The sequence below is a fragment of the Parasteatoda tepidariorum genome, chromosome 5 (genome assembly GCF_043381705.1).
Source record: "Parasteatoda tepidariorum isolate YZ-2023 chromosome 5, CAS_Ptep_4.0, whole genome shotgun sequence".
NCBI lineage: Eukaryota > Metazoa > Arthropoda > Arachnida > Araneae > Theridiidae > Parasteatoda > Parasteatoda tepidariorum.
In genome coordinates this window covers 13,224,004-13,248,313 of record NC_092208.1, presented here as the reverse complement: position 1 = coordinate 13,248,313, position 24,310 = coordinate 13,224,004, and the positions used below count along the sequence as shown (strand labels likewise).

Here is a 24,310-nt window from a genome sequence, read left to right as displayed (position 1 = left end):
ACAGTAAATTTATCTCAGTGTTTACTCGTTTGAATGTTTTTGCTTTGTCTGTTGTATATTTCTAGTCCTCTGCGTGATAAAAATTTTCTAAAAGCAAATAGGAATGTTTTCGTTGTTAGATCTTCAGTGAGCTCTAGATGGACGGCTCTGGTGATGGCGCAGATAAGAAGCAAAATGTAAACCTTTTTCTTTCCATCCATACTCTTGACATAAAGGGGACCAGCATAGTCGATGCCTGTCACTTCGAATGGGTGAGTCTACTTAATAAGGCCCAGATGTGAGTCTGTTTAATTCGTCTCGGTGAAAGGGCTTGGCTCGAAATTTCTTGCAAAGGTTGCAGTTGTCAATAATATTCTTAATTCCTTGTCTTCCTTTTATAATCCAAAAGTTTTCTCGAATGTCTGTTAAAGTGTCTTCAACTCCTCCCTTCCCCAGTTTTTCATGACTTCTGCGAATTGCAAGATAATTAAAGTGACTTCTAACATGTAGTAACATTCGAAATACTTCGTTATGAGTAATTTCAGCATATTAAAGCCTGCCTCGAAAATGAATGATATTATTTTCCTCTAACAAAACGGAAAAGTTTTTCCAATTTTGAAGATGATTCTCTTCCATATTTAAGTGCTTCTGATTCTTCTCTGAAATACTCTTCTTGAGTTTTTCTTATCCAATATTCTTCTGATGACTGTAATTCCTCGGTAGTAATAGCTCCATTTTTTTCTATTTTCTCTCCTTTTAAGATTAAAGATAAATCTTCTTATCCACGCAGTGATGCTTAAAATTTTCGTTAAATTTCCAAATGTTTAAATATCAATTATTGCATTTTCACCGTCTCTGAATTTATTGAGAAAAAAAAACAACGGACTTCTCAACTTCTTCATTATCGAAAATCGCAAGTTCTTGATTTTCTTTAGGCCAATGGTCTTCACTTTTTATCAACCACTTTGGTCCTCTACATCACAATTCTTTGTCCAGCAGATTTCTTAAAGATTCGCCACGAGTTAGTAAATCAGAAGGATTTTCTTCATCATCATTGCTCAAACGAATTTCAGTCACACGATTTTGGACAAATGCTTCCAGTTCTTTAGGCTTACTACGAACCCAATGAAGTACAATGGTTGAATCTGTCAAAAATCGAACGGAATAATCTGCCACATATGAAATGCTATTCTTTGCATACTCAAATAATCGACTTCCAACTACAGCTGCTAGGAGTTCAAATCTTGGAAGAGTTCATTTTCGAATTGCAACTCAGGATTTGAATCAAACTAACGATCTTCGAAGTTGTCCATCATGATCTGTATATCGAATATTGTACAGGACCGCACCGTACGGTCGCTTGCTTGAGTCAACAAAACAATAGAATTGAAAGTTTTCATATTCTTTATCATCTTTCAGGTAAAATCTAAGTATTTCAAAGTCACTTAAATCTATCAGTTTATTACACCATTTGTTCCACTCTTTCGTTATATCTAATGGTAGGGGGTCATCCCAATTGAACTTTCGTTTGTAAATATCATGAAGAAGAATCTTTGGTCTCAGCGTAAAGGCAGTAAGAAAGACAATGGGATCGTATAATTTTGAAGCAATTTTTAAAATTAATCGTTTCGGTACAGGGTTAAATTTGTTACATAATTTAGCAAACTCACACTCTAATTTTAACGTATCATCAGCAATTCCAAATGTAACCTAGTTCCAAATGTTACCTAGAGCCCTTGGCGATTCATTTAAACTTTCCTTACAATCTTCGGCCTGATCTAGTTTTATCTGAAGAGAATCCGAATTTGTTCGTTTTCCATTTACGCATATTAAATCCACCTTCACTCAGAATTTCTTTTATCTGTTGATAAATTACAAAGCATTGGTTTCCGTTATCTAATCCAAAAATCAAATCATCAACAAATAATTTGGAGTTACAAAAATGTGAAATGCTAACGGATATTTATGTTCGTACTTTCTCATGTGATATTTGAGAGTTGCAGCTAATCAAAATGGACTTGGGGTAGCTCCAAATGACACGAGCGTTATTCGAAAAATTTAGTTTTTCTCACTTTTCAAAACCGTTCTTGAACCATAAAAAAAAACTTACCGCATTTCTATCATTTGTATCTAACAATATATTTAAGAATGCTCGCTCTATACCGGCAGTCATCACGAATGATTTGCTTCGAAAATCGAATTAAGCAATTTTAAGGAGTCAGAATTTAAATTCGGTGCAGAATGTAAACAATCGTTCAATGATGATTTATTTTGCGAGTGTGATGAGGCATTCAAAACTATTCTCAACTTTATTGCAGTTGTATCATCACAAATAACGGCCTTGATGAGGCATGTAATGAGCAATTGTAACGCTCGAATACGCCATCTGGCGAGAAGACCGGTTCCATGCTTTTGGCCCTTCCCTCTCCATCTATTTTCAGCTGCATAGGAATGTACTACGATATTTTTCTTAATATTTTTCGTATTTAATTGTTAAAAATTATTTTTAAAATTTCCATGAAGCCATGAAGCTTTCTTTTAGAAGTATGTTTGATGTAGTTTTCAGTTTTATAAAGTTTCCTAACTTAAAAGATGTTGATATGTTTGGAAATTAAGACAGAAATTGACGTACTTCTTCTATGACTCTCCTCACGCTAATGGTAAAAGCATGCGAAGTGTTGCCATAGGTAGAGAGTTCTGCTCTACGCCACCTGTTCGATCGCCAATATATTCGTTTCACTCCTCATATTTATATCAAAGGGTTCAACTATCCCCTCGCAAATCTGATTCTATAATACAGTCCTATAACGACCGTAAAATTCCTCATCTTTCTCGAATCTCTTAACTGATATTTCTAATTCTTTCTACTTAATATATCTGTTCAACTAATATTTCTTTCTTCTTAACTAATACTTCGCGATTCCATAATTATTTTCCAATTCTTCCCCATTTTCATTCCACGGTAATTTTACCACGCATCCAGAAATTTAATATTTTTCTCAAAATCCTATAAAATAACTTCTCCCTCATAATTAGATAAATCACTGTTTTCGTTTTCAATTCCCAAAACATCCAATTTCTAAAAATTCTGCAAAATCAAATCGAAATTTTTTTCACGAGAAGAGTCTACCACTAGTTCCATTATTCCAGCTTCGCTTTCACTTTTTGTTTTGTTTTCTAAATAACAAGAACCGCCCAAAACCCACTCGAAAAGACTCTCCATTACAACGAGAAAAGTATTTCCCGAAATAATATTCCAGTTATTGTCAACGTTAATCAGAAGTCTGATTCGAGGAGAAGCTTCACTTTGATTTCACGGCGATTCATCAGCAAATGAAAAATTGTTTATGCAGATCAATTCTTTTATTTCTCTCTGTGCTGCTAACAGTGTCATTAGCTAAAGCTTCCAATTGTATCTTTTTCGAAGAATCATGAATATTTTTTAAATTTACTAGAACGCGATTATTCCTTTCTGGGGTTCTTTCGAACTAAAGGGATATACAGTCAAACCCCGCTATAGTGAACACGGCTTATAGTGAACTCCCGGATATAGTGATCGAAATGCTCGATCCCGTGCCTTGCTATACACGTATAACGTTATTTTTAGTGGATGTAGTGAACCAAAAAAGTGAGGAAGTTGGATATAATGAACTTTTTTCTGTCTTCGACTGATTTCCCCCCCCCCATTTTCTATGTAATAATTTTGAAATTTCTACATTAAAATAAATACGCATACCGATTTTTAAAACCATCTATAGAAACTACTTTTATGTGCTCGAATGGCAGGTTAGACAGGTTTAAAAAGCGGAATAACAGAAATTCAGGAAAAATTATCTAAGAGTCGGGAAGTGTTTCCATATCTGATGTTGAGGATTGCTCATTAGCTAAAGATTACTAATTTTTATTTGTAAGCAAGACGAAGAGTGATGAAAAATAACACATTTTTTGCTACTACATAATATTTTTCACTCATTTATATGAATATTTGGGAACCATTAGTGAAATCGCCTGCGTAACGGATATAGTGAACTCCCGGTTATAGTGAACAGAAATTTCGGTCCCTTGAAGGTTCACTATAGCGGGGTTTGACTGCATTTTTATAGTTTTCGTTCCAATTACTTTTAATTTCAATTGATTAACGAAATCCGATTCAATAAATGATTTTTGGCTACCTAAATCAAAGACGGATTTCGGTTTGTTTATTCTGATTTTCTACTAATACTGTCGCAGTTTGAAGTAAAATTACTCTGAAGTTTTATTTCCCTTAATCGAAGATTTAACCCGTAATTTTTATTTCTCCAGATAGCAAAATAAGATTTTTACTCAGCAAAAACCTTTTAATGTAAACGTAAGGTTTTTTATGCGGTTTACGTGTAAACTTTCTAACCTTTAAACGAGATCTGAGACAATTTGTTCTAATTCTACACACATTACCCTAATCCAAAACCTTAAAAAACAACCTTCATTATAAAAACCTAAAAATCGAGGTTGTCTTAAAAAACCCTGAATAAAGCTAGTCTTAAGGTGAAAATAATCTAGGGTTTAAAAGGTTTCTTTTTGCATGTTCAGCTGCCTAAGTGATTATACTTTTTTAAAAAAAAAAGGTTTTAAAAATTATTTTCCATCCTTTTAGGATAAAAGGTTTGAAACTTCAATATTTTTGCATCATTGAAAAAAGGTTTTTAGGGATAACATTTTCGTGACAATGAAAATAAAATTTCAACACAAGGTTGTCGTAAGGTTACATGCTTTCTGGGACATTTCTGGTTTTGATTCTAAAGCTTTATCGCATATATTTTGATTACGTTTTTTATAACAAATAGTACAAGCAGATTTCTTACCCCATCGCCAGACGAATTGAAATTTTTCTTAACAATTAAAACACCTTCCTTGACATTACAAACATTGTTTCTCATCCGCAAAACTTAATTTACATTCGTTATTTTTATAATCATTAGTACTGAATAACACATTTATTTTCATTACTTAGTAATGAAAATTATTAGTAACTAATAACATTCAAAGCAGCAGTCCTCGGAAGTATTTCATTTCTGAGAATTTATTTTTTTCATGACTAGAAAATTTCTCTTTAATTTCAATTTTCAAATAATCTAACAGTTTTGTTACATTTCCATGATTCTATTTCATTTTTAAATTCACGATTATAATTCAAAATTAAGCTAACAAACTTTTGAATTATTCAGTTATAATTGGGAAAAGTACATTNACGAGATCTGAGACAATTTGTTCTAATTCTACACACATTACCCTAATCCAAAACCTTAAAAAACAACCTTCATTATAAAAACCTAAAAATCGAGGTTGTCTTAAAAAACCCTGAATAAAGCTAGTCTTAAGGTGAAAATAATCTAGGGTTTAAAAGGTTTCTTTTTGCATGTTCAGCTGCCTAAGTGATTATACTTTTTTAAAAAAAAAAGGTTTTAAAAATTATTTTCCATCCTTTTAGGATAAAAGGTTTGAAACTTCAATATTTTTGCATCATTGAAAAAAGGTTTTTAGGGATAACATTTTCGTGACAATGAAAATAAAATTTCAACACAAGGTTGTCGTAAGGTTACATGCTTTCTGGGACATTTCTGGTTTTGATTCTAAAGCTTTATCGCATATATTTTGATTACGTTTTTTATAACAAATAGTACAAGCAGATTTCTTACCCCATCGCCAGACGAATTGAAATTTTTCTTAACAATTAAAACACCTTCCTTGACATTACAAACATTGTTTCTTATCCGCAACACTTAATTTACATTCATTATTTTTATGATCATTAGTACAGAATACACATTTATTTTCATTACTTAGTAATGAAAATTATTAGCAACTAATAACATTTTAAGCAGCAGCACTCGGATTCCTATCGCATTTTATTTTTGAGAATTTATTTTTTTCATAACTAGAAAATTCTCTTTCATTTCTATTTTTAGAATAACACTGAAAAGAATTAGATTCCCTTGTCAGAAACGAAAATGTTCTTTCTCTAATCTCGATTTCAAATAATCTAACGATTTTGTTGCATTCCATGATTCTCTTTCGTTTAAAAATTCACGATTATTATTCAAAATTAAGCTATCAAGCTTCGACATTAATTCAGTGATAATTGGGAAAAGTAAATTACAGCAACTTTCACTCTCTAAGCCTAGTGATTCTAAACTTTTGAATTTCACATGTATCACGCAAGCTGTTATTTGTTTACAGCCTTCGATTTTATCAACAATTAATTCATCGAGCTCCATCATTTGTTTTTCTTTTTTATTTTAACTGCATAAGGGCTACTTCAAAATCGGAATTTTCTAAGGTTTCGTCAACTTAAGTAATTAGTTTTGTGGTATTCGTTCTCAAACCACCTCTTTGGTTTTTTTAATTTTGTTTCCTCGGCCGTCATTTTATTTTTTAATTATCAAATCTAATTAATAAAGCATAAATAATCCACTGGTTTCGTCACTATTAAGAAATGTAGGTATAAAAATTCTATATTACCTGGTTCTTTCCAATAAAAGATTTCGGAGATTGTTGCTATTTACCTGTACTAATCTAGATAAGTCAGTTTAGGACAATGTTTAACACATAAACTAACGGAAAATAACAATCGGGGCAAAATTCTAACATCGATTCGATAATAGTTGAAACTTTCTTATTATCTGAAGCGAAGTAAACATATTAAAGCTCTGAGCGCCCTCTCTTGGGCAAAATAATAAAAGTCAATGTGCTTCACAGTATATTGTGTCAACGAATTTGCAAGTATTTTTGTGAAAAAAGTTGAAACTGATTATTAAGAGGCAAGCCAGAAAAGGAATAATGTTTCATACTTCCAGCGGATCAAAATACTCTCTTAAACTCCGGGAAGTCCAGTTTTCACATAAATTCTTCCAGCGTTTAAAATTTGTTTTTTTTTTTTTAGTTTAAAATACACCTTCAAATTTTTATTTCTGTTTAACCCATTTTGTTCTAATTTTGTAAATGGGCATAAAAAAAAATTATGCAGTTTTTGTTTTATGAAAAACGTTTCCTAATCTCGGGGGGGGGGATTGAACAAACTTANTTGGTAATTTCAATAGGATAAATACAGGAATTATCAAAAAGGAATAAAACAGTTGCAGATAAAACTGGTGTTTAATATGCGGCTATTTTATTATATTTTTGTCGCATAAAAAAAATTATACAGTTTTTGTTTTATGAAAAAAGTTTCCTAATCTCGGGGGGGGGGATTGAACAAACTTATGTTTTACCATTAAAGCTAGAGCTGCGTGAAATATCGAAAATATCATGAAATATCGAAGCATTTTTAATGTCAGGATAAGGATATTTTTAAAAGTATTTCCACGATACACCATGAATAGCATAATAAATAGTATGTGATAATACCGCGATCATTATCTACAACGATAATTATCATACACAATAACGCTATGATTATTTCTTTTTATTTAAAAAAAAGATATTATCGTAAAAATACTAGTTTAATTGTTAGTATTTAAAAAAAATTACTTCGGGAAATTTAGAAAATATCACGATAATTTGTCGAATATCGATTGTTTATGCAGATATCACAATATATGGTCATGAAAATCTATACTTAATGATATACATCTATATATTGTGATACATAATTCAATTCGTGTTATATTGACATTTATACAACAAATAAATATCGCGATATATCGTCAGAAAAAAAATTGACATTTAACGATATATCTGCATATTGCAATATTACCGAATTATTAAAGTAACATATACATTGGAATATACCACCATAAAAAATCAATTTTTATTCCGAATCTATAAAGAGAGATGATTGAAATAAATTAATATTCAATTTTAAACTGGCTATTTTTTTATGACGATATAGTTGAATTCCATGCCAACTGAAACCAGTAGTAGAATTCCAAGTGTAACAGAGGGAAAATCAGACAGGTATTTTATCATGTATTAAATATATGTGAAAACAAAAAATTATGCAATAATATGCTACTTTAAGGTGCAATGTTTAATTAAATGGCACGATATTTCCCTGTAACTATTTGTCAAATTTGCAAAATATCCCTTCTGTTACATTGCATTTTTTGAAGTTAATAAAAGTGTGTAAGAAATTTAAAGTCTTATAATTTATTTCACCTTGAAATGTGATAATTAAAAAAAAATTAAAAATAATGTTTAGGATGTTCCAAATCACAGAATATAGCGAAAATAACAGTGCATGTCAAAATTGTAGGATTTTCTTTGTCCCCTCTGTTACGGTCACTTTTAATTACCTGGCAATTAAATTACGAGGCTCTTTTATTATTTTATGCAATTAAATTAAACATTGCACTTTAAAGTAGCATATTATTGCTTAATTTTTTGTATTCACATATATTTAATAAATTTTTTAGGATAAAATACCTGTGTGATTTCTCCTCCGTTACATTTGGAATTCTACTAGTACAGTACAGAACCCGTTATCCGGAAATCAGAAAAACCAAAAAACCGGAACGAAATTCGCTAAATTTTTCCGCCATTTAAAAAAAAAATTTTTTTTTTCCTCATAAGATTTTAGGATTTTTCTTTCTTTTTTGAAAGATGTTTACCTAACCATCATTTTGGAAATAATCATTAGTGTATTACTTCATCGCTTTTTCTTCTTTTTAAGATTATTTCCAATTATTATTATTTTTTTTTAAGTTGGGTTTAACAATAAAAAAACGGCTTTTTGTAGCGATTCAGAAAATCGGAAAAATCAGTTATCCGGAATAGCGATGTTTCCGATCGTTCCAGATAATCGGTTCCCTACTGTATGTCGCTCAGCATCATACAAAGTTTTTGAATTAAAAAGGAAGGAAAAAGAAATAATTGAGACACAAACAGTTTTAGTAAATCTGGCCAATTTTAATTTTAAAAATATAGACATCATAAGGATCCATTCATTTTTCTGTACAATAAGCATTGCCGTGAGGATCTCAGATCCACTGATTCCCTTTTTATTCTCTGTATTTCCAGTCAAGTGTGAAAGTAAGTTGCTGTTGCAGTGCTTAAAAACTATTTCTGTACAGTCTGTGGTGGTTTACAACAACCTTCTTTTTATTTTTCAGTGTAAAAATGATATTCTCTTTTCGGAACCATTACAAAACAACGCTCAGGAAAAAAAATAGGTTTTTAAAAAAGTGCTCAACACGGTCGCACTTCCAGTACAAAACAAAGTTTGGACATTTTTTTTTTACTTTCAGCCCTATTCCATCGTAGTACATAGTACACAAACTGTACAGTTAGCGACTTCCCTCCTCAAAGTACAAATCAACAGGAAGGTAATTTTTTTTAGGAAAAAAAAAACAAGTATAAATAACAAAATAGTGATTTCTTTTTAAATAAATATATTTTCCCACGTTTTTTAGGATCAATTTCCTTTTTTTTTTAAGGACACTTTCTTTCTCAATATTTACACGCCACTTTTGAAAGGGACTGGAGTACCTTTCATTTATCATCACAAAAGAAAAAAACTTCCAATGCTTAAAAAAAAAATAATTATAATGTCAGTCATTAGTTCCTACTAATTTGTGAGGCAAGATTTTAAAATTAATAGGAAATAATGAAAAAAGAAATAGAGGAATGGGAAGTCTCCATAATATTTAGCATTAGTAATACATGTACAGAAAGAAATGCTATAATACAAATAAACAGCAACCAACACCATATAACAGTCTTTGTAAGGCGGTTCATTCACCCTAGCAAATATCACATCTTAGCTACCACAAGGTAACATAATAAATATCAGGTTTCTTGAGGATACAATACACCATATTTAAAGGTTCAGACATCCCCACAATGCTTCAATGTTTTTTTTTTTTTAACTTAAATAACTTTCAAAAATTGTGGGAAAACAATATTTGGTTATGAATAAAAAAAAAAACGGAAGTGAAAAGCAATTTGATTAATAAAAAACTTCAATTATTTCGTTAAAATAATTAAATGCAGTTAACAAGTTTACAACACACATAGTCTTCAGTAGGATAAATAGACGAATTACCAGAAGGGGGAAGAAAAAAAAAGGAGATTAAACTGGTGTTTTTTTTTATCAGGGTGACCACAAGGACAAAGAAAAAAAAATTCTGTCTTTTTCTCCTTTGTTCCAGAACAATTTATCAAATTTGCCTGATTTTTGTAACAAATTACTGTAATTTTATTACTAATTCTTAAGTTATGTCAAATCTTTTTTTATAAAATTTATGGCAATTGCTATTAGTGTTGAAAATACAGAATTTAAAAAAAAAACAAGTATTACAAGACCTATTATTTTTTTTTTTTTTGAAAAATTGTTTGATTTTTGGGTGTTTCAAAACTCAAATGAATTCATTTTTCCAGACTTCTCGAATATTTTAATTAAAATTCGGTGATTTTTCCTAATTGAAAAAATTAACCGACTTCCCTATTCGGCGGCCATCCTGTTTTAATATCGAGTAAATTTTTGTCGAAAGTGTAAAATACAATAGGATAAATATGTGAATTAAAGAAAGGTGTGAAACAGTCAAAGCTAAAATTGGTAATTTCAATAGGATAAATACAGGAATTATCAAAAAGGAATAAAACAGTTGCAGATAAAACTGGTGTTTAATATGCGGCTATTTTATTATATTTTTGTCATTCAAATGTCCTGTTGAAAAGCATGTAGACTGCATTTAATTTTTTTTTTCAGTGTTTGAAGTTTTTTGTTCATCCAACAATATTTAATTAGTTCATAATTCAACAAATTTATAGCCAAATATAAAGAGTTCAAGGAATGTAGAACATCCAATATTTTTTAAACATTTCAATAAATTTACAGATAATAATCAGGTACTTACATACCAGTTGTCGATATAAATATTTTACTTTCTAAACCAAATAAAATTCATTAAAATGAGAACATATTATTCTTATATATACCATTTATGTCAATTTAGAGGAAATATTAACAATAACATAAATAATGTTACAATTCCTGCACATTTTTAGTTAAAATAATAATTTTTTTTTTAAAGTAACAAGAATAATTTAGCAGAAACAAAGCAAAGAGGTAGATAAGTATATTTTTTTCAAAAAAAAAAGAAAGTAAAATTATTGATTTTAAAAATATATAGTATTCAATTAAAACATAAGTAAAGTTTAATTTTTTCAATAGTTTATTGCTAAAATCAAATTAAAATATAATTATCAAATATAACCTTGATTCCTGTTATTACTTTTTAGCTTAACTATTAAAAAAAAGTATAATTATTGCTTTTAAAATATTATATATTAAATTAAAAAATAGGTGTTAATTAATTTTCATCAATAATTCATTACTTAAGTCTTTAATTACACTTATAAAATTTTACCCAGTTCTTTTTGCATAACTTTTTAATTGAATAATTAAAAAAGTAAAACAATTGTTTATAAATACATAACTAATAAATTCAAAGTTAAAAGCATAAACTTATTTTTATTAATAATTTATTGCCAAAATCAACTTTAAATACAATGTATAAATTAGTTTTGGTCAACTTTATTTGTCAGTCATTATTGCAATATTATTTAATCAACTTATTAATTCTGGAGTAATAAGTTAACTTCAGAAAGTTAACTTTTTATTTTGGGGTAATAAGTTAACTTTAAATACAAATATACTTTTTTTTAAAAATACTTCCTGGCATAACAACTTATTATCATCGTATCTATCTTTGCTGATCATCATTATTATTGTGCTTTACTTTACACTTAAGTACAGAACATAACATTTTCCATTTCCCAAAGGCCAAAAATGTAATGAATTTGTCTTTCAAAACAATAAAACATGCATAAGTACACACGCTAAATCCGAATTAGATCGCATGAAAGTTTATCTACGCCAACCTATGTATGCAAAAAGCAAGACCAACTACTTTATGAAGGTAAGGAGAGAGTTTGCTAAATCTCAAGTACACAACACATATAGCAGCTATATTCATACTATATCGTTTGTGCTGCAAAAAGTAAGGCCCCGTAGCACGATATTTTAACAGGGTTTAAAGCCTATCCAATAGATACAAATCACCTTTAATTTATTTATAAAAAAAATTTTTTTTTTTACATTGAAATCAACATATATCAGATATAGATTTTGTTTAAATAATAAACACTTTATATTAATTGAAAGAACTTGGAGTGAGGTTGGGAAAATAAATCCCAACAAATTTAATTTTGGAAATATTTACAAAAGATATATTTCAGATATAAATACAAGTACTAAGTTTTGTAGTATACTAGTATAGTTTGTCTATGGTAAGAACTCCCCCCACCACAAAGTCTGGGGCCATCTGCTGCCATGGAAAGAAGAATAGCGCATTTCAGTGGGGAGGGGGGTAGGTTCGCTTCACTCTAGACAGGGTGCGTAAACAATTCTTTGAATCAAAAATAAGCACTTTTTAAAAACTTTTCAAGCACTTTACAAAAATTTTCAAGCACTCAAAAAATTCATATTCAATCAATGATATTATGGAAAAACAAAAACTTTTTATAAACAGTTTTAGCGTTAAAAAACAACAAAAAGAAACGGGCGTAAATCGAAACAATCAGTACTTTCCCACATCACCGAGTGAATTCGACTTGACCCTGAACTCAGAACAAAAGTAGCCTTACCCCCTACGTCAAAAAAAGTGTTAGAAGTAAAATAAAATAAACAAGAACAAAATTAAAAAGAAAAACATTTCATAAGGATCTGATATTCTCTATCCGAATTGGAGCACTCGGATTTTGGTTTCAAGCGCGCGCACATGCGCAAGTCATAACGTGGATACGACATGAAGTCCGCGTGAATGATTACGTAGCTAACTTGCCATTTTTCGTGAAATGCATGGGATCCACCAGATATCACTGAAGGGGGAAAAAAATTACTCGAAAAAAAAAAGCACTTTTTAAAAACGCCAGCTAAAAAAAGCACCTTTAAAAGCTTTTAAAAACGAATTCCCCAAAAAAACACCTTTAAGTACTTTTTACAAACGCTACGCACCCTGCTAGAGCTATAGATGTAAAAGATTCCCTTCCCCACACCCCTACTTGAAATAGTTATACCTTGTTACCATCCACTGCCACGGATACAGACGAATGTTTAGGGGAGTTCTTACTTTAGACAAACTATACATTTAAGAGATAAATCCAGATTTTTTAGACTGTTGAAAGAGCAACAAACTTCGGAAATGAATTTGGTCCAGTAGATTTTGGATAAGAAAATTTAGTTTAAAAAACTTCAAGCCCTGTTACATTAGACTTTCGCGATTAAAAACACTTCAGCTACAGCACATAAAGCACCAAAAGTTCTTTAAATACGAAGAAAAGTTATAACATTTATTTCTAGCACCTTTAAATGGTCGACATTTACTCACACAAGGAGATAATCAGAATGCTTTTAAATTATAGCACGTCGATTTAATAACTTTTAATATTTTATTTTTAAAAATTTTATTTTTATACTTTTCCATATTAAAATAGGTCTATGACTATTTATCAGGAAATTTAAATCAAAAAGTTGTTAAGATGTCTAAAAACAAAGGATTCTTTTAAAAATTTAGTGAAAATAATAAAGGAAAATTAGCACAGTTTTTCATATGCAGACCCAAATATGTAGAATAACGAAAACTAACCAGTTATAATGGATTGTACTGCATTGAATACATTATGTAAATACATTTGTACATAGTGGTAAAATGAAGGTGATTTGTATGGCATATATACAGAAGAAATTAGTTTTTGTTATGCCATAATATTAGATTTTTGAAAATATTTTTCTTGTAAAATTAACGATTTTAGTAATTACTTGTGTATATTCGATTATGTAAATCAATGTTGCCAACTACAAATTTTGTATAATTTATAATTATGACAAAACATAATTTAAAATTTTTTTATGTTTTGGAATTTATAAAACAAATAACAGTTACTGGATCAGAAAAAATTTTCGGTTATATTTTTAAAAGACTTCTTAAAATATTAAAAATACTTAACTTTTCAGAAAAAATTATTTCTTAATGGAAAAAATATAAATAATATCCTGATTTTTCCAAGAGAAAAAAAAGGAAATTATTAATTTTGTCTTAAAAGTAAGAAATGTTTAAATAAGTAAGTTCAATAAGATTTCTTTACTAATTTCAGTTATCTTGCAGAATTCTATTTAGTTGGCAGGTATGATGAGTAAATTTTATGACATGATCATTTGGATTATTTTTTTTATACATATTTAAGTTGTTTCGTAATTCAAGTGTAAATTCAAATTCATACATTATCGATGCGTAATGCTCATGCAAATTCATATCAATTTAACATCAATCTAGATTTGTAATAGAATATGATAAAATCTAATTTAGGAACATTTATATAGTCTTAACCCAATCAACAAGTTATAATGTTCTTAATGCAATTTATTTTCTAGTAACTGGTAATAAAATTGAGAAATTTTAATCATATTATAAAAGTGTTTCCAAATTCAAGACAATTGTAAAAAAAAAAAAATGAAGGCTGAAATTTAATAAAATTTTTTCATTGATATTTTAACAATTCAAAATTAAATTGAAAACATTAATTTCAAGCAACAAAAATTTAAATGCTTGCATTTAATTTTAAAGACATAAGCTTTAATTTGAAATTAATTATGAAACTACTTAAAAATAAAAAATATTTTTTTGTCTTAATCTTGAAACGAAAGAAGACAAATATTAAATTCTGTCATTAGAAATAATAAAAAACAATATTCGTTAAAAAAATTAAGTATATTTTGACACAACATTTACTGCAAAAAGAAATTAAAACCTATCATAATTAGATAATGCAGTAACTTCATAAGGATATACTTGCTTTAGACTTACATCGTAAATTTATAGGTTAAAAGTAATTTTCATGCATGAATTTGGAAACACTGGTATCAGTGGTAATCAAATTATTAAAAAAAATGGCAAAAGAGAAAAAAAACAAATTGAGTGATTTTACGACAATGAGAAATGCTATCTATCAACACATGTTATGATACAAGAAGATGCAAACTGAAGGTAAAATTTACTTGAAGGAGAAAAACATTTAACACAAGAGGTACTTTTTTTTTTCACCATATACAAACACATTAACATGAGAAACACTCTCACGAGAATCAATTTGTGTATAGTACTGATAAACCATGATCCCACCCATTTATGAATGATTTTTTTTTAAAACAAACACGCATACACTCCAACAATATGAGTCACAAAACGGCTTTCCGTTTCTTGAAAATAATGTCAAGTAAAAATTGCATTCTCCCATCAAAGTTTTAAGAGCCCCGATTCCAAAGCTCTCACTTGATCCGTTCGAAACTTGTTTTTGTGCGTTTCTTTCATTCGAAACGTGTCTGCTTATTGCGCAGAGATCACAACCCAAAAAATACGCGTTCAAAATTAATGCAACAGAAGAACTATTTTGAGTTCCGATGAGAGAAAAAGTAGTGGCAGCTTTTCTGTACCAATTGTGCCGGTACAAGCAAAGACTCCAGGTACTTTTTGTTGTTTGTTTTTTATTATTAAAAATGGAATGGTTTTGGAGCAAAGATGAGTTTTTCTTATTGTTGTATGTCCCAGATCTCTTCGAGGAAGGCAGGAAGCTTTTTGTTCTGGACCTTGAGTGAGAAGCACAACTCTGAGTTCATGTTGCCGAGTGTGCGGAGCTCGACCAGTGTGGAAAGCAACCTCGCAAAATAGTTTTTTCCAGGTGGTCTGTTTGTTGCAATGTATGCCCTGAGTGTGTCTATGTAGAAGTCTTGAATTTTTTCCACTTTCTTTGCCTCCAGCAGTGCAGGCCTCTCTACAAATGAATAAATCAATAAAATTAGTCTACATTAAAACAATAATGTTAGTTATATTTAAAACACAATTGAAAAGCTGTGTAAAAACTAAACAAGTGAAAAATTTGAAGAAAAAAAAATATCTCAAATAGAATTTGTAGAGCCTTATTCTAGGTCTTCATATCTACCAACATTGAAGAAATAGAATAACTAGCGACATTTTTTAGGCTATGAGTAAAATTTTGGTCCATCATGCATAATCATGTAAGTCAAAAAGAGAAATTCAAAATCGGAAATAAATAAACTAACAGAGTATAAACAACTCTTCCAACACACACCTCCGTGCTTACATTCTATTTTGTTGGAGATTTTAATCAGCCTAATAAACAATGAGTTTAAAGAGGAAAAATTAAAACAGAGGAGTAATAGTACATTGGCTGAGTGAGGCTAAGCTATCAAACATGATCAGATTTGTAAAATTCGCAGATCCTTATATTTATTTACGGTTCAGTTGATTTTATGCATTTCTTGAATAAGCTAGCATATGTAAAACTAAATTATGTTCTTACTCATATAAACTTAAGGAATTCAAACTAATAAATAAACATATAGGTATATTAAATTATTTGTGTTAGATACATTTAACATAGCAGAAAATATTATCTTTCTTTTTAGATAGTAAGTAGACATGGTATAAGGATGTAAAAAATGTTAAAATGAACTGTATTTTAATATTTAAATCCATTATTTGTACAGATACTACACTGGCATGCAATAGTAAAATGAACGTAAGTGACAAAAATTTCACAATTGAAATTTTATAATTGTCACTCATGTATCACAAGCTACATATTGCAAATAAATTTTGTTTTTATAAGTTTTCCGAAATTTTAATATAGCATTAGAAATAATAAGAAAAGTTTTCAAGCTGCTTTTCTTGAAATTAATTGCAATGTATGGCAGTACATTTTTTATTTATTTAAAATACTTATAACAGTCTGGAAGTCAAGTATCAAGAATTTGTTTAGGTTACGAAAGAAAACAGTCTTAAATTGTTTAAAATAAAGCTTTTTAATCATCTACAAACAACAACCTCTGTTTCTTCGTATGCATGCTATCAATGATCCTAGATTTAGATACTTGTTTTAAAATATTAGAAGTTTAATGAATTGGAGGCCCATTTTCATGAAAAAAATATCTCAAAGAACAATATTTCAAAAAAAAAAAAAGGTTAATTTTACTTTTTAATCAGACTAAATATTTTCACAGTGTTGCTTTAATTTCTCCTGAACCTCATTCGCACGATTGGGCACATTCTGCTCCATTGCACCTGGTTAGAGCGTACCAAATTAAAAAATTTAAGGGGACAAGGGAACTAAACAACACTGTTGGCAGTTTACCCTTGATTTTTCAGAAATAATGAACTAACTGACAAACTTGGTGCTCACACAGCATGAATATTTTCATCTAACAAACTTTTGAATACATATTCTAATTAGAAGTCTGACAACTACAATTTCAAACTATTACTTTTTAATAAAAATCACTGTTACTTTGTTTTTTTTTCTTCTAAAAACCACAGAAACCTAAGAGTTAATTAATCCTTAACTAACTATTGATATAAGTTTCAAAATTAAAACTGACCTGAGAAGATAACGATGGCTGTTAGGAGTGCATATTCGGCATTGTCCACTTTGAGGACACACATATTCCTACAGAAATGGAAAATGGAATCCGCAGAATCTCCCATGCAGGCACTGCGGTAGTTTTCTCTCGTGTATGGCTGGTTATTTGCAAAAACTATTGAATCTGTTTTAATATCGTACTTCCTCGCTGTCCTTAACATCATTACTTCACTTGAACAAGCCTGAAAACGCAATATGTCTTTTAAAAATATGCAATAAATCAATCTTAATTTGTATGAAAGTATATCAATTAAAAATAAATATTTATAAGTACACAATTTAAGGAGTAACATTAAGACTATTAATTAAAGAGAAACCATATGAAATAATAATGAAATTTTTGATAGTTTCTAAAATCCTAATTGTAAAATTAACTGAATATAACAATATATCCAAAGATTCGTGTAGCTTTTGTTATCAAAATTCATTGCACCGATTGATGGAATTTTTGATCATTCTATATCAGTTTTAAAAAACGAAAATTGATCAAATTTCTTAAATGGTTGATTGTGAATAATCTTTGTAAATGGTTGATTGTGAATAATCTTTGTAAATGGTTGATTAAAAATAATCTTTGTAAATGGTTGATTGTGACTAATCTTGGGAAACGTTAGATTGTGACTAATCTTCGTAAATGGTTGATCGTGAATAATCTCAAATTGTTCAGAGTTATATACATTTTCTACTAAATGAATCCAACTAAGTATTTAAGATAAAATATATCTTTCTAAAGGATTCTTTCTATTAAGTTTAGAGAGCTTTTTTAAGAACAGACATCTTTATTAAAAAATCAAATTCTTGAGAGCCAATTTTTTCTTTTCTTCAAAGGGTACACTTTTGGTGGCGTCATTTCTCTGTCCCAAATTTTAAAAAAGTCAAATCAGAGTCACCTATGGAATGCTTACTTTTAGTAACGTGATTTGGTCTTCTCGAGAAAGTGTGTCGAAACCAGGAACTCTCTTGGAAAATTCGACGATGAGTTGGACGGTCAAGATGGTAATTTCGGTGATGTGTTGGAATCTTTTCATACTATCTTCTTCACTATCACCCAAAGGAAAGGCCTACAAGAAAGCAGTAACATTAGAAAACCTTAAAAACAGTTTATATGACACAACTTACAAAAGTATTTTTTTTACGATTGAACTACAAACTAAATGAATTTACAAGCGAAACATAATTTTTTACTTATTCAGGGTGCGTAGCCAAATCTTTCAACAAAAAATAAGCACCTTTTATTTACTTTTTAAGCACTATATACATTACAAAATACAAAATAATTTTCAAAGACTTTACATGATCATGATAAAATAACTAGTTTTTGACAAAGACCTATTTTCTTGATTATATTAGACATTAAAAAATAATCAAGAGATTTTTCTGTTCGATTTCACAGGGCGGTAAATAGAGCTAGAAATTGAGAATATCTAGCAAAATGCAGCAGAGTTGCACATGAGAATGCAATAATCTCACCTAACCCAACTCACTATACGCACATCTAGACTTTCAAGTATTTTATCAAACCTGTAAAATAATGGGCACTTTCATACGCTATGGACCGATGGTAAGCTGAAATAGATGGTGGTTGAATGAATTGTGGAAAACGTTGAATAGAACAATGTGAAAAGCACGCCTTTGTATAATACATGAAGAAAATTGACATGGTAAAGAAAAAAAATCTAATTTTCGAAAAGGGAAAATTAAGCACTTTTACGCACCATGTTATATAATTTCCAAGTGGTTGAAAGTGCACGTTCTGGATTCCTTTGCAAGTACTCATGATAATTAATTCATATAAGAACAACACATTAAAAATCACCATTGAGTACAGGAAAGAAATGGACTGATATTTAAACAGACAGGATACTAATACTTACTGTTATTTTCTTAAAGTCTTCTTCAGAGGGTGATTCATACTCTTCTTGGAACACTACTAGTTTGCTAATTAATTCTTCTTGGGCTTTACTGAGTGTCTTATTTAGAGGGGCCACCAAGGGACTTCCAATGGGCTTTTCGTCCTTATCGGAGCCACTATCCCTTGTTGTACTATTTGGCTTGTCTTTATCTTTATTTCTCTTTGTTTCCCTTTTAATGGCACATTGGTATTCTGGAACAACACCTACAGAACAATAAAAAATTAGATTTTCCGTGGATTTTTGTTAGAAAAAATATCATATAGGTATTCCAAACTGATGGGTCAGTTATATACTTATCAAACATTTCTTAGTCAGATTGAAAATTATTTAAGTCTTGCGTAGAGAGGAGTGAGTAATCAACCTTCATCTATCAAAAGGTATCACTGGATAAAATTGAGTTAGCATGTCTTATATGCTAGTGAATTGATGTTTAATAATTGTAAGTGGTAGTTACGCCACTATCTCCCGCACCAGAATTTTATCAGGGATAGAATTCAATGAACGGATACCACTAGTTGCCGAACCAAAAGAGCTGAGCTAAGTTCACCGGATTTTGAGCGCCTGTGGTGAGAGCTGTATTAAAATCACGTCCGTTTATCGTGAGAACAGTATTGAGTTCAAGGTTGTGTGCGTGTGGTCTCTCCTGTGTTGCTTTCGAAAGCAACAGCACGAGGAGGACGATGATTGTGTCACAAGTAGCAAGTCAGCTGTTCAATGGGGACCATCCATCGAAGTGGGCAATACTTTCGATGTAGGGGAGTTCATTTCACGATGGCAGGTCACCACTGAGTGGAGAGTGGAAACCGACAATGTCAACTCTTCATCTATCAAAAGGTACCTCTAGATTGAATCAAGTTAGCATGTCAAATATACTAGTGTGTTGATGTTTAATAATTGTAGTGGTAGTTACACCACAGTATCCTGAAAGGAACTTAAAAGTTCTTTGGGGTAAAAAACATAATTTTTTTAAAACCATAAATGTAATGCAAATTTCATTTTATAGTAAATCAATAAATTATTCATGCGAAATAACGCTTTATGCTGTTTTAATAATTGTTGCGAGTTTTCTAACAGTTATTTATACTTTTTGTCCAGCTTGAATTCCTACCTCTTTATGTTAATTATGAAAATGGAAATAAGAAAAGCCACACTTTTGTAAAAACAAAAACATTTGTCATTTAATTTTTAAATATTTGAAAAATTGCATTGTATAAAAATTTGCCAAGATTGAGAATTATTCATTGGAAAAATGTCGCCAAATTAGTGATTTTTTGTTTAAAACTCTTGACAATAAGATAGTATAAAATCAGATTTACTTCAAGTGTAGGGCACTAAAATTATGCCTTTTTAATTTTCCTTGGCAACAGACTTTTAAAGATATTGACGCAGATGGGATATTGGTGTCCTTTTTGTATATTTTAATATAAAAAACAGTCTAATAATTGCTAAAAATTGTTAGATTATCAGAATTATGCTTAAACATATACTAAAATACAAAATACAAAAAGTTCTCAGAAAAAAAAAGTTTTTTTTTATTTATATTCAAAATTTTTTTTAATATAAATGAAATTAAAAAATAATCGTAAATGAAAGAAATTTCAATATTTTGACACTCATTTTTACCTATGTTAATAGGAATTAGTAAAGAAATATGTTTGCTAAAAATTCTGCAGCGAAGGATCTTATGAGCATACTCTGCATAAAAAACATCTTGGAATTACTTACACTCTGGCCTCATTCCCACAGCAAGGCATTTTTTTAAACGGCACTCTTGGCATTTTCTTCTCATATACATATCGATTTCACAGTTGTTGCCATACTTGCATTGGTAAACAGCATTCTTTGTGATACTCCGCCGGAAAAAACCTGCCAAAGGAACCATAAAAAATTTATTAATTTATAGGTAACTGAATTATTTATTATTTTAAAATAACTGTCTACACTCTTTAGTATGACCCCCCTTAAGGCGAACTTTTTATATAATGACCACTAAGCAAAGTTAAGTTTGTCATTTCATAGATGCAATGTTATTTTAACGCTCATTACAACATCCACAATCTGAGTCATTCATTTTACTATAGCAATCGACATTTAGTTTAATTTTTTTCTTCTTTTCAAAGGATACTGTTGCGTACTTTTTTTTCCTTAGTCATTCGTACCATCCGCTCCCAAAATCCTCCCCACCAAGCAGATGAAGGAGGTATGAACTTCCAATTGATCCTATGAATGGATGAGGAATCCTGAATTTCTTTCCAATTCAACTCTCTGAGTTTATTATTAGTTCCATGGAAATTCGTGCCATTATCTGTGTAAATGGTATCGACTCTTCCTCTGCGTGCTATAAATCTACGAAGTGCATCCAAGAAAGCATGCGTCGATAAATTCTGAGCTAGTTCAAGGTGGAGACATCTATAAACTGCACAAGTAAAAAGAGCTATCCATGCTTTCTCACCATTCTTGAGATATAATGGTCCAGCATAATCAATGCCCGTAATTTGGAATGCTGCTGAATTGGTAATTCTATCTTTAGGTAAGGATGCGGTAGGAGTCTCCAAATGTTTGGCTTTAAATCTTAGACAGATAGTGCATTGTGATATTATCTTCTTCATGAGTCGTCTTGCTCCACAGATCCAATATTTTTCTCTAACTCTTGAGAGCATTATCTGTAAACCAGCATGCAAAGATGTTTCATGCATTTCGCGTAATAGACGAGAAACAATAAAGTGGTGGTTTGGCAATAACACTGGTGTTTTGAAATCGAGATCTTCTTCTCCCAATAACAATTTGGTCTTCACTCTTATTAGACCATTTTCATCTCGAAAAACTTGCATATTTTTTATTCTTTTGTCTTTTTCATTTGTGAAAGTCTCATTTTGAATTAGCTTTAAGAGGAGATTTTCTGCTTCATTGTACTCTGTGCTGCTCAAAGTCACATCTAAAACTTTTTCTTTTCTTATGTTAGTTCGAGTATTTCGTATAAATCGCAAAATCCATGCAATCAATCTTACAATTTTGTGATACTTAGAGAAATATAATAGTCTTGTACTCAACACTTCAGGAATTGATACAACATGTGATGAAGTTGATGTTTCTATCTTCTCAGTGATATTGTCAACAACGTTAAAGTCACTTTTAGGCCAACTTTCCTGGTCTTCTTTAAGCCAATTGGGACCGCTCCACCATTTGCTCTTAAATAATGTTTTTGGACAACAGCCTCTAGATAGGAGATCAGCTGCGTTTAGCTCACTTGGAATGTAGTACCAATCTTCAATGCTGCAATTTTTGCGGATTTCCTCACATCGATTTTTGACGAAAACTGTCCCATTCTCTTTCTTTTTTATCCAAGTCAATGCAACCTGTGAATCAGTCCAGAAATATGTTACAAACTTTTGACTCTCTAAAGCTTTAAGAACTTCTAAATACAAACGTGAGCCTAAGACTGCAGCCAAAAGTTCCAATCTAGGAATAGTGACTTGCTTCATCGGTGCTATTCTGGCCTTTGCTATAGCTAATTGAACAACAACATTGTTTTCTTTTTTAGCTCTGAGAAATACACATGCTGCATACGATGTTTTACTTGCATCACAGAAAACGTGTATAGTTATATTTGCTTTAAAAATATGCATGTGTCTTGAGATGCGACATTCTCGTAACCACTGAATATTTTCCAACCATTGAACAAATTTATTTGATATGTTTTCAGGAAGTTTATCATCCCAACCACAATTATTTTTCCACGCTTCTTGTAAAAGTAACTTTGGAAGTAATGTAGCTGGACACAAAAATCCCAAAGGGTCGAAAATTTTTTGAGACACGGATAGCAACATTCGTTTCGTTATTTTTTGGGTTGCTAGCCTTACTGAGTTGACTTCACAAAATAATTCGTCTGTTTTTGTGTCCCACATCAACCCCAGAATAGGAACTATGGTGTCTTGAGTGTCCTGTAATTTCCTTTTTCTTGTAACATTTGTGACCCATCCTCTTAGATCGAATTTTCCTTTTGTCATCAAAAGAGAGGCTTCGTGAATAAATTTTTCGACATCCTTTTCTTTTTCAACACTGGTGACGCAATTGTCCACATAAAATGATTTTGCAAGCTCTTCGGCCGTTTTCTGAAACTCTCCGGTTTGATTCTGTAAATGATGTTGAATTGTAGCATTGAGCAGAAATGGACTGCAGGTGAGACCAAATACGACTCTTCTGTGTCTCCAGGTTACAATTTCTTTTCCATCTCTATCCCACCATAAGAACTTCAAGTACTTCCTATCATCTTCAGATATTCCAATTTGTAAGAATGCTTTTCTTATATCTGATGTTATCCCATAGGAATACTTCCTGAACTGAATGAGCATCTTTGGAATATTCTCTAATAAGTTTGGTCCACTTTCTAAACAAGAATTTAAAGATGTTCCATTACCATCTTTGGAAGACGCATCAAATACGGGTCTCAATTTTGTAGTTTGGCTCGATTCTTTTATGACTGCTTGATGTGGTAAATAGTGACTTCCTGGCTCGTCACAATTTTCATCTATTTCAATGATGCCTTCTTGAAGCCATTGTTCCAGTACTTTATTATATTCTTCGAATTTTCCAATTCTTTTTAATCTTTTTGTTAGCATCACCAGTCTACTTTCCGCATGTTGGCGATTATTGCCTAAGATATGATGAGTATCCTTCCATGGTAAACTAACCTCATATCTACCACTTTCATATCTGCGAACAGTTTGTTCAAAAAATTCTAAAATTTCTTCATTCTTCATTTTTGTTGTTTTAGCTTCGGCTGGATCTCGTATTCCAATAGTCTCCAAGCTCCAAAGGTTCAATAGTCTCCAAGCTCCAATGCTGGGTTGGCAGAATAAGCTTAAAGTAGTGTTTGTTTTTTCTTCTCTATGTTGTTGACCCATTATTGTCCACCCAAGCCGAGTTTCAATAGCCATAATATTTTC

The 24,310-nt window shown here is 30.6% G+C and overlaps 1 protein-coding gene across 3 annotated transcripts in view; it reads right to left on the bottom strand.

Moving 5' to 3' along the window:
* Positions 1-8,841: 8,841 nt before the first annotated feature.
* LOC107454045 (ecdysone receptor) overlaps positions 8,842-24,310 on the bottom strand; it is a 320,420-nt gene continuing 304,951 nt past the window's right edge. For all 3 annotated transcript variants that reach the window (XM_071181001.1, XM_016071093.4, XM_071181002.1), the window contains 5 exons: positions 21,090-21,230; positions 19,326-19,567; positions 18,357-18,512; positions 17,411-17,633; positions 8,842-15,786 (listed from right to left, as the gene is read on the bottom strand). In XM_071181001.1, coding sequence (XP_071037102.1) covers positions 15,545-15,786; positions 17,411-17,633; positions 18,357-18,512; positions 19,326-19,567; positions 21,090-21,230 — 1,004 coding nt within the window. In that variant the 3' untranslated portion in view covers positions 8,842-15,544. The remainder of the gene's footprint in view (positions 15,787-17,410; positions 17,634-18,356; positions 18,513-19,325; positions 19,568-21,089; positions 21,231-24,310) is intronic.